This window comes from Panthera uncia, assembly GCF_023721935.1.
Source record: "Panthera uncia isolate 11264 chromosome B3 unlocalized genomic scaffold, Puncia_PCG_1.0 HiC_scaffold_1, whole genome shotgun sequence".
In the NCBI taxonomy this organism is placed as follows: Eukaryota; Metazoa; Chordata; class Mammalia; order Carnivora; family Felidae; genus Panthera; species Panthera uncia.
In genome coordinates, this window is record NW_026057582.1 from 14680801 (window position 1) to 14692618 (window position 11818).

The 11818-nt window shown below is 41.0% G+C and overlaps 1 protein-coding gene across 2 annotated transcripts in view; it reads left to right on the forward strand.

Annotated features, from left to right (window-relative positions):
• The window catches only part of EML5 (EMAP like 5), a 181368-nt gene extending 169811 nt beyond the window's left edge, over window positions 1–11557 (forward strand). For both annotated transcript variants that reach the window (XM_049612358.1, XM_049612359.1), the window contains 9 exons: window positions 984–1141; window positions 2561–2675; window positions 4424–4612; window positions 4791–4963; window positions 6036–6198; window positions 6622–6725; window positions 7222–7375; window positions 8333–8433; window positions 8659–11557. In XM_049612358.1, coding sequence (XP_049468315.1) covers window positions 984–1141; window positions 2561–2675; window positions 4424–4612; window positions 4791–4963; window positions 6036–6198; window positions 6622–6725; window positions 7222–7375; window positions 8333–8433; window positions 8659–8695 — 1194 coding nt within the window. In that variant the 3' untranslated portion in view covers window positions 8696–11557. The remainder of the gene's footprint in view (window positions 1–983; window positions 1142–2560; window positions 2676–4423; window positions 4613–4790; window positions 4964–6035; window positions 6199–6621; window positions 6726–7221; window positions 7376–8332; window positions 8434–8658) is intronic.
• Window positions 11558–11818: the final 261 nt, after the last annotated feature.

Consider the following 11818-nt stretch of genomic DNA (forward strand, 5'->3'; position numbering starts at 1 on the left):
AAAGTAACATTAAATTGCTGTAGGCAGGGGCGCCTAGAGCATGCGACTCTCGATCTCTAGGTTGTGAGATTACTTTAAAAAAATTGTAGGGAAATTAAACATAGAAACTATGTTGTTGTCAGAAAGATTAAAGAAAATGTTTTGTTGTAATTCAAAATCTTACTTTCCTATTAGTTCTTTCCATATCGTTTTTGTTGAAAGATCTTGGACCAGTTGCTCTGAAAGTGAAACTAAAATGGATGAAAATAGCACATGATGCAGAATGTAATTTCTCCAGTTTCCACATAAATGAACTCTATCAGGATTGCATTCTCAAAGTGATCTAAAGCACTATTACTTTGGGCACCTTATCAAATTTATCTTATGTTGTATTGCAGAAATGCACTGATTTTTGCCGTTTTGATTTTAAGAAATCATGGCAAATGTTAATTTCATATATAACCTCATGAATTAGTGAAATTTAAAAAACTCGTACAACATTGCTATAAGTTGTGTACGTAGTTTTACTTTCTGTGGCAAAATACTTTATCAAAACTAGTGAAATGTTATTTTCACTTCCTGTTCCTACTCTTTTTTTTCACTCTCAGTTACTGATGACCTCAAGTTATTTCTCAGGCAGCTGGAGGGAAGCAGCCTAAAGGGACGACGTAAACCAGAATTCTAAAATTTTGCATTGGAGGGAAACTTGGTGCCTGAACTCCCTCGTTTTACACATGAAAAAGCTGATCATCCTAGAGATTAAAAAACCTCACCGAAGGTTATTCCAGCAAATAAGCAACAGAATAGACTAAAAGGCCCTGACAAAACTAAACCTCAAGTTCAGACCTGAACCCGGCTGCCGGGTCCATGGTTTCTCCCACTGTATCATGTTCTTTGTATCTGAGAAGGTGAGGTAGGCCACACTTATGGTAGAGAATTGCATCTGTTTCAACTCTATTTGAACTTTTGATGAGTTTGTCTCCCCCTTCCCCGCTCCTTTTCAGAATAACTTGACGTTTACAGGTACCATCAGTGGAGATGTCTGTGTGTGGAAAGATCACATATTGTGTAGGACCGTGGCCAGAGCTCACAACGGGCCTGTGTTTGCCATGTTCACCACACTGCGAGACGGACTTATTGTGACCGGAGGCAAGGAAAGGCCGTGAGTCCTGTTCCCACAGCCTTACCACACGTTCATGCACTGGGGGCTGCCTGCAGTTTGCAGTGAATTATTCTAGTTATTTCTAGACTACACGGATCATCCTCTCTGACCTTCTTCCTCATGTGCTTTGCCTTTATTGCCTTTTATGTGCCTTCCTGTTGACTCTTAATTTCTTGTCTTAAGTCACTTCTGATTTATTTCACAGTGTAAAGACACCTTAACCCCAACAGTTGGGGCGATAGCTTATTTCTCTGAGGTATGGTTTAGGTGGTTATCGTGTAGGCAGAGAACTGATTTCCCTCATGTCTGTATGCCTGGATAAGTATTTGCTGGGGAAGAAGTGACCCATGGGAGAATCTTTGCCCTCAAACCCAGGATGTATCTTGACTGCCTGCTCTCTCCTTTTTGGCCCAAACAGACACTGAGGGGTAAGGTGCATACAGCTGGCGGCCTCAGAAAGGTGTGAGGACACTAGAAACAAACTGCCTTGTTTGCTTTTGCTTGAGGCAATCTCGTTACATAAAATACTTGTTACATAAAATTGTGTAAAACAGCCTTCAAAATTTAAGTCTAACGAAAGACGTTTTTCTGAGTGATTTGAAAACCTCCCAGAAGAAGCCAGATACTAATGGATTTTCTGCCAACATACTCCTATTCTTGTTAAAATGTAGTGTTTGCGGGGCCAGGAAGCACGCACATGTCCATCCAGGATGAGGGAACCCACCTAATCAAACACCAGTGCAGCGGCTTTTGTGTTTCACAAAAACGAACCCCGTATTGTGGTCCTGGGTGTGCTTTTCTCCTAAGACAAGCAATTCATCTAACAGAAAATAAAGGAATACATTTTTCAGTTCTCCCAAGAGAAAAACCATAAATGGGCTATGTTTTCTCTTTTCTGTCTTACCCTGACGCTGGTGTTTCCCACACGCCTTCTGTTCAGCACACCTCTGCCCATTAGTAGCCTGCTGGATGGTTTCAGTGGGTATTTTAACAATGATACGAAGGAAAGCGCACCCCTTTTGGCCATTAAAGATCTCTTCTATAGCTTAGCACCTCTAATCCTGTTATCTAGCCTTACGTTTCCATTGTCATTTTAACATTAAACATCATTCTGCACATTTCCTTAATCAAGAGGATACATTATATGGGGGCGGGGGCTGTGGAGAACTAAGGAAGATTACACTCATGTCAGAAAAATGAATTTTCATCAGGTAAAATTTGCTTCAACTGAATGGCTCAAATACAGTGTATCTTAAAGTTGCCACAGAAAGTTTAGAGACTACAAAAAGTGAATATCGGGCTCCCCCCCCCCCTTTTTTTTTTTTTTACTGTTCTGCTTGTATAATTTAGTATTTGTTTGTAATAAAAGTGATTTGTAATAGCTCATAAAAATGCTTATTTGGCTTGGGTTGCTCTTAGGTCAAGAGAAGGAGGAGCGGTCAAGCTGTGGGATCAGGAACTGAGGCGGTGCCGAGCCTTCAGGCTGGACACGGGACAAGCCACGGACTGTGTCCGCTCCGTGTGCAGGGGCAAAGTAAGATGTTCCGAGAGCCGTTCCGGTGCAGCCAAAAGTAGAGAACGGTTATTCTTGCAGTTCCCTCGCCCTCTGCAACTTGACGAGTGACACTTGCAGAGGAGTCTGCTTGCTGACTATGCTCTGCCTTTTCCCGGCTGCCCCCGCAGCCCCCGCAGCCCCGCGGGCGGGCGGCGCCCGTGTGCTGTCTGCCTCCGGGCCACGCTTAAGATGAGAAGCTACTCCCCGGTCTCAACACAGTATTTAAACCTCCATGTTTTCTTGAATCTACTAATTCAACCGTGGTGGGCAGCAGTGAAACTTCTTGCCAGTTGAATCAATTTTGATTAGAGCAAAATTTTGTTAAATTTTATTTTTAAATGTATATTTCTTTTTTTAATTAAAACATTTTTTTCATGTTTATTTTTGAGTGGGAGAGAGACAGAGCACGAGCATGGGAGAGGCAGAGAGGGAGACAGAATCCGAAGCAGGCTCCAGGCCTTGAGCTGTCAGCACAGAGCCCAGCGTGGGGCCCGAACCCATGAACTGTGAGATCATGACCCGAGCCGAAGTCTGATACTTAACCGACTGAGCCACCTAGGTGCCCCAATGCTCATTATTTTTGAGAGAGAGAGAGAGAGAGAGAGAGAGAGGCAAGCATGGGGAGGGCAGAGAGAGAGGGAGACAGAGGATCCAAAGTGGGCTCCACACTGACAGCACAGAGTCCGAGGTGAAGCTTGAACTCATGAAATATATCATGACCTGAGCCAAAGGCAGACACTCAACTGAGCCCCCCAGGCACCTTAATTTTGTAAGTACTCAACCCCCCCCCCCAAGCATGGGGCTCAAACTCAAAACCCCCAACATCAAGAGTCGTATGCTCTACCCAGCCACCCTTTTAAAAAACATTCATTCCTATAAAAAATTTGGACCATGCATGCACTGGCAATAAGTGTATTTATAAATTATATACATGTATTATCTTCAGTCCATGTATTAATTAGGCTTTTATTTATACTTCTTTTTTGTTTTTTGAAGTTTAGTTTGGAGAGCGAGTGAGACATGAACAGGGGAGGGGCAGAGAGAGAGGGAGACACAGAATTGAAGCAGGCTCCAGTTGTCAGCAGAGAGCCTGACACGGGTCTCAGACTCACGAGCAAGGAGATCATGACCTGAGTCGAAGTCAGACGCTCAACTGACCGAGCCACCCAGACACTGCTATTTATACTTTCTAACTAAAATGTAATACTTTCGGGGCGCCTGGGTGGTTCAATCGGTTGAGCGTCCGACTTCAGCTCAGGTCACGATCTCGCGGTCCGTGAGTTCGAGCCCCGCGTCGGGCTCTGGGCTGATGGCTCAGAGCCTGGAGCCTGCTTCCGATTCTGTGTCTCCCTCTCTCTCTGCCCCTCCCCTGCTCATGCTCTGTCTCTGTCTCAAAAATAAGTAAAACGTTTAAAAAAAAATTAAAAAAAAAAATAAAATGTAATACTTTCTTCCTGTATCTCAGCGCACTTGCACCTCTTTGGAGATCATCAGATTAAAATATAGTCAAAGTCAGGGCTCTGTCTTAGAGAATAGTTCTATTCTTTGGCAGACTCGGGGCTCTTGCAGATGTGCCTCTAGTCAAAGAAAAACCTCATGAGCTAATGATGGGCTTGCTACTATGTTAGTTCAAAGCAAAAAGTTCTCTGAAAGGTCAGTAGGGTCCTTAAGTTATTAAAAGACATTGCTGTAATTACGATAAATATATCAATCCCCTTGTGTTTCAGGGCAAGATCCTAGTTGGGACAAGGAGTGCGGAGATCATCGAAGTTGGAGAGAAAAATGCAGCCTGCAATATTTTAGTTAATGGTCATGTGGATGGGCCCATATGGGGACTAGTGACACATCCCTCCAGGGATTTTTTCCTTTCTGCCGCAGAAGATGGGACAGTGAGACTCTGGGATATTGCTGATAAAGTAGGTACAAACAGTTTTTGGCTTTTTTTCTTTTAAGTTACAATTTCTAAGGAGAGTGTAAGTCCCAAATTGCTAGCACTATTTGAGAAGAACTATTTGAGAATTATGTTGAAAAGGAACTGGTTTACTTTGTAAGTACTTAATGTAGTTTTCTGTGGCTCTTTTGGTTCTTATGCAGAAGATGTTAAACAAAGTGAACTTGGGACATGCTGCTCGGACGGTGTGTTATAGCCCTGAAGGGGACATGGTGGCTATCGGAATGAAAAATGGAGAATTTATTATTTTACTGGTGAGCTCCCTAAAAATATGGGGAAAGAAGAGAGATAGACGATGTTCAATCCATGATATCAGGTTAGTCAACAAATGGAATAGAATTTCTAGTATATGTATTCTTAAATGACCCGGGTTGCATTTGAAAACAGGTCCTCATTAGTGCCTATAGCATTTTATCACATCATCACTTGTACGCTGAAATATGGCTTTTGTGTACTTACTTCTTGCCGAATTATTAATCTAGTGGCATCAACCACGGTGCCTTATAAGAGCATGTACTCAGGGAACGCTTGACGATGAAGCGTCACACTGGACAGGTCCAGCAAGTTCATCCTGCCAAGAATGATCTTCTGCTGCACCGAAGAGAGCCATCTGTCCTGTAGACGTCAGCCCGGAAACTAAAGCTGCAACCCCAACTCTCAACTGCATATATAGTCACTCGTTTAATTAACACCCATCAAACATCTATGCCCCAGAATCTGAATTAATTAAACTTTAAACTTTTCTTGAACCTTTATATTCCAGTGCTTAAGCTTATCTGGACAGTGGCTACTATTTGCCAAGTGCCAATCCATCAAGATGGATTCCTGAATCTGCTTGCACCCTTCACCGAAAAACCCTTTTACAAATGAAACCATCCTCAGGACTTCAGTATATAAACTTCTTGTAGGTCCCCCATTCCCCTCAAGAACCTGCGTTGTCCCAGATCACTTCCCATGATCACTAGGCATATACTCGTGTCTTCAAGTAACTTCTTCCAAGCTTCAAATAGTGTCCCTTCACCAGATAACCTGAGGGGACTTAAGCAGGTCTGTGTCCTTTGCTGTTAAGATACCATGATTCCAGATGAAAGAAACCTATCTTGGTGAATTTGGGGAACTATGTAACTTAGGAGTTATGTAATTGTTAGTGGCTTTTTCAAAACCTACACTTTTGAGGGAATTGGCACTTGAAATAACATGTAAATTCTGTTCCATGTAACACAAATAGAATCTCCATACACACAATCAGTTGTGTCCACCAGGTAAATCTGCTTGAGGCCAGATCACACACATACTTGTTTTTGAGGTAGAATGGAAGTTACTGGTCTTAAATATTTATGATTTCATGTGTGCTGATGTATCTTTCACATATTTTATTACACCTCCAGATTTAGTCCGGATTCCCGGTTTCTGGCAGTGGGTTCTAGTGAGAACTCGGTGGATTTTTATGACCTAACATTGGGCCCCACCCTTAGCAGAATCAGTTACTGCAGAGACATTCCCAGCTTTGTCATTCAAATGGACTTCTCTGCAGATAGCAGATATCTCCAGGTACAGTACCTGTGTCCTACATCCAGTTCACAGTAGCTGTTTTTACATTGTTAAGTGGATGCATTTAAAACTCCTGAGTTTCAGAGGGGCACCTGGCTGGCTCAGTCAGCAGAGCATGGGATTCTTGATCTCAGGGCCGTGAATTCGAGCCCCACGTTGGGCGAGAGCTTCCTGAAAAAAACTCCCGAGTTCCAGAGCTTCTGAACTCTTGCCTTTGTTTACTCTTCACTGTTTCTGCATTCTTTAATATCCTGTTCTTCTCAGATCTTTTCTCCGTCTTCTTCTGACAGATTTTTGTAGTCATCTTTAATGTTCTTAATGTTAGAAATGTAAATGAAATAGCACGCTTTGCTAGTATACTCTAGCCTTCTGATGTGTCTCTCGTATTAATGGAATTCTTGTCCCATTTTAATACGCTGAAAGGTCTCCACTGGTTGCTATAAACGACATGTCTATGAAGTGCCTTCAGGAAAACCTGTTCTGGATCAGGCCACCATGGACAGAATTACTTGGGCCACATGGACTAGGTAAACTGGAAAATCCTGCTTCTGAACAGTTAGAGCCATTCCACTAGGAAACAGTGCTCAAGTTCTAAGTTTGTTACTGTTTCCTGAGTTCTTCCTAAGAGAAGAATGATATGCTCATGCTGGGACTCCTTGTGACTGGACATATTCTCGTGCTTTATCAAGGTTAAAAGCCTTTGAAGATACCCTGATATTTTCCTTAACATACTAGGTTTAGTACCCAGCAATAAAAACACATACCGGGTACTGTTAAGCAATCCTATCATTTCTCTACCTAAACGAATGCAATCTTGTGGCGGTTAGAAATGAAATCCTACAAATTTGCTGTGTAACAGATAACCATGAGTATCCATCTTTTTAATCCATCAAATTCCTGTAGCATAAGCATCTTTATTAATTTTAAAGAACATAATTAAGTAGAAATTAATTACCAAAAACCTTTTTCAGTGTAGTACATCTGTGTTTGCTATCGTACATTTTCTTTATTCCTTCCCTCTAGTATTCTAGGAGATGAAGTTCTGGGAATCTGGTCCAGACATGCTGAGAAAGCCAATGTCAACTGTGCCTGCGTATCTCATTCAGGAATCAGCCTTGTAACAGGAGATGACTTTGGGATGGTTAAGTTATTTGACTTCCCATGTCCTGAAAAATTTGTAAGTTTGTGTTTGGTTTCTTTTTGGATGTAGTTTTCTAGTTTAGACATCTGATCATTAGTACTTCTTCCATAATTTAATAGCTTAAACATGTTAGTCTCCTGGTTTAGAAACACTTAATTTTCGTCCCTAAGATTTTTTTCAAAACAAAAAATAAAAGCTTTTAGAAATTATCTCCCCGTGCCCCCTAAGTAACACCATCTTTGCAAACTATCCTAATAGAGCTGTGATTATTAGACTTTTATTAAACCTTTAATCGATTTCCAAGTTTCAAATTCTCTTCCTCAAAGGAAAATTTTCAGAGTGCCTGGAGACATCTGACTGCTCAAAACGCCTGGTCTGGGGGCGCCTGGGTGGCGCAGTCGGTTAAGCGTCCGACTTCAGCCAGGTCACGATCTCGCGGTCTGAGTTCGAGCCCCGCGTCGGGCTCTGGGCTGATGGCTCAGAGCCTGGAGCCTGTTTCCGATTCTGTGTCTCCCTCTCTCTCTGCCCCTGCCCCGTTCATGCTCTGTCTCTCTCTGTCCCAAAAATAAAAATAAAATAAAATAAAAAAAACAAAAAAAAAAAACAAAAACGCCTGGTCTGTTAAGGTGCAGATCCAGTACTATGAAAAAACAATGTTTATTTATTTTGAGAAAGTACTCCAGCAGGGGAGGGGCAGAGAGAGAGAGGGAGAGATTGAGAACCCCAAGCAGGCTCCACACTGTCAGGACAGAGCCCGATAGGGTGCTCAGTCTCATGAACTGTGAGATCATGGCCTGAGTCGTAATCACGAGCTGGACGCTTAACTGACTGAGCCACCCAGGTGCTTGTAAAAAAGCATCTAATAACGCTGCGTGTGGTCTGAAGTGCCTACTCTCTCCGCAGCCCCTGTGATGGAGACGGGGTTCCGGACAGGAACCTTTGATTTTCACGTGCCTCACACATCCTAAGCTTTCTTTTTCGTTGTTTTTTCAGGCAAAGCACAAAAGGTTCTTGGGTCATTCACCTCACGTGACCAATATTCGATTTACCAGTGGTGATCGGCATGTCGTTAGCGCAGGAGGTGATGACTGCAGGTTGGTAACTTTCCTAGCCAGAGAAGAACGGACTATCTTTAGTTTTATGAAGAGATCTAATATCACTATATAACTAACTGGGTAGCTGGTTCTGTGGAGTCACGTACTATGAAAATACAAAATAAAATGAATTAATGAGAATTTTTATCCATGTCATGATTTGAAAGCTCATTAAAAAACAAAATCTAGAAATATAATGAACTCACTGCATTTTTTTTATTGCAGTTTATTTGTCTGGAAATGTGTACATATGCCTCACTAAAAGATACGGATGCTGAGAAGACTGTATAAACAGCCTTGAGAGACCAGAATTACAGACGAGGGAAAAAAAAAAAAAGGCAAACAGAACCAAACCCTGCATGGGCAAGTGGTGCTAACTTAGGATTGTAACAGGGATAAATGCCCAGAGTCGTCGAAGTAGAAGACAGATAAGTTCAAGATACTTCCTGTATGCACTGGGAGAACTGTCCATAATCCACACACTGCCAGACGGTTGCATTTCAAGGAAGGATGGAAAAAACACTTGGTGAAAGCCAGCCCCGTTTGGGGGGAGGGTGCAGACTTGGCAGACCTGCTGGGGAGGTTGACAGGACCTCGCTTCTCAAAAAACAACAACAAAGCAAGACCTTAAAAACCCAACTTGCGTAGTTTTCATCTTTTTAAGTAAACAGTTTTTCTTCTTTAGAATTTCTAGTTTATTTTTAAGGTTCATTATTTAATGACTTATTTTTTTCCTCGTGTTTACATAAGGAAAGAAAACACACCATCACCCTAAAGGATCACAGCTTTTAAAAGGTGAACAATTATTTTCCCTAAGGAAACACACACAAGCTTTACCGGAGAAGATAATGCTACTTAAGCATCAATAAACCTCTTTTTATAAAGGACACTTTTCTCCTGACAGTTTTAAATTCAGGAACAAATCCAAAGTTAGTAGTATAGGAGCACTCCATTTTCATGGTTGAGCTGTCGATCCTTTAATGTTCACAAGTCCTCTCTCTAGCTGAAAAACTAGAACATGATTATAGCTTCATCAATGAGAAAGTAGTATGCTGAACAGTCCTTTCCAGTGGTGTACGGGTTAAAGGTTTAGAGAGCAGTAGTAGTTAACCGGGACAGCATACTGAATATTTAAAGATGTAGTCTAGTAGAAACACCTGTTTCACATGTACACTGAAATGTTCAAGGTCACATTTACAAAGTTAAACAATTTAGTAGCTCTTGGAAGTTTTTATAGCTTTTGTTTCTATTTAAAAAATTTACTAATTAGCTGTATGCCACCCCATAGGCTGACTTCCAGAAGGAATGAATACAGGTCCACCTGTAACACTTGTCTATTAAAATTCCTTTTTGGTGGATTAGGGCTGAACTCTTAGATCTTTATCCCTATTCACTTCAATGCTGCCAAAGATCAGTACTTGCCGTTCAGGAATTTGCTGTTTAGCCTGTCTGTAGTTTCCTGAAGATTGGAGATTATGTAGATTGCTATTTAAAAATATATTTTTCTAAGTGTGAAAAAGTTTAAAATGCTCTACTGGTCCTATGAATTTTTATTTTAATGTGTTAATTATCTTTGTAGCGTAATAGACCCCTTCAGGTTCTGGAAATCTGTTTGGCCTGAGCTCGATTTTGTATGCCCAACACCTTGGAAATACTAAAAACAGAAATAGCTGAATCACATCACAGAAAGCCTAACCGGTGATTGAACATGGTCAGTTTTAAAGCTCTGAATTGTAGCTGTTGTCTGAAGGACTGATTAAGGCATGATTAAGCTCGAAACATAAGCTCATAGTCACATCAATGGATTCTCCTAAATTGAGCCAAATTTTAGAATATGCTAATATTAAATTTCTATCCATGTATATTATAAAGGGGCATTCAATAAATTAATTTCCCTGAACCACCCTCTCCCTTCCCGTTTTTGAGCTGTTGCACTTTCAAATTTTCCTTCTGAGCCAGGTTTGCTAGCTTTTGGCTAAAGAGAAATCCCATTTCACGGTACAGGTAGAAACTCTAGTAATAACCATAACAAAGTATAAAGCATAGAGCACAAAAATGCTTCCACTGCGTTTTTGTTCCAGCGGCCAGCCTTAATCCCTGCTGTCAGCTTCAGGACTCAAACTGTGGATTTTAAGTAGTTACCCCACAACCACCTTGTTTGTACCAGCCATCAGCTAAGGGAAGGTGAGTAACCGTGGTAGGTTATGAAGATTCTGCCCTGTGTTGTTTTTTTAACCCAGAGATTTACTTTTATGTGCAGTATTTGACTAAGCTCCTGAATTTGTAACTTGAGAGTCCTGGCACGTTTGGTCCTGTTTCTGTGTATAAACGCACGCCAAAGCACACCGTGCACGCTCGTGCCACTCGCTGCGCACCACCGGCCACAGGTGTTCCTTTCCTTCTGGTGGTTCTTTTTCATGGTGGTTCACGTTAGACCAAGTTATCCAACAGACGTAGAGTCAACCTCAGCTTGCCCGTAAACCAGAGCAGCTGAAGGTAACAAACTCTTAAATGTGTTCCCAGGCAGTGTTTATTAAATGGCAAAAAACAAAACAAAAAAAAAACCTGCTTTTAGCACGTCACTGACTTGTGAGATGGTTGAACCAAATCACTTAGGCTGTTTTCCCGTTTATGTTCTTTGTAGTGAAATTAGGAAAATGCAACTATATGCCATTTATAAATGAGGTTACTAAAAGTCTTTTAAGTTGTATTTCTAGAAATTTAATTTCTTCTGCAAAGACATAAAGCTCAATCTTAAGTAGCACTGGAATGAACAAATGCCTTAAATTCAGAGGAGTCAACTTTTTAGACTGAAGCAGAATGGTCATTTCACCCCAGCCTAACTACGTGAGGGCTCGGTCTTTCCCTACCAATCAGCACAGCGAAGTGCAACTTACAAATGGTTTAATAATTGGTTCTTTCTTCTACCCGTGGAAAAGCAATGGCCTCAAAACAGACTGCTGGTTTCATGCTCTTAAACATGGACTTTTGACACATGCTGTTTTATTATCCCTTGGGTATATAACTAATGAACTTTTAGTTTAATTTGGTCCTGAGAATGTTTGGGTCTTTATCTCTTTTGCATTAGTTCACTCTGTTCCAACCAACTTTTAGCTTTTTTTTTTTTTAAAAAAACTGCTGTACATCAAGTCTTTAAAATCAGTGATCCGTTATTTAATTCTAAAGCATCTGACACTTCTTGCCTTAACTATTTTAAAAACCACACACAGAAAACTGGGTGTTGATTCAATAGTCCAAAAGTTTAGTCCTACTTTGCAGTTTACCCATCTGATTTCTGTAATTAGTCATTGAAAATATACTATTTAAATCTAATTTTTACATTAAAAAAATTTTCTGTGGATTTCTGAAAATGTTATTTTTCAGA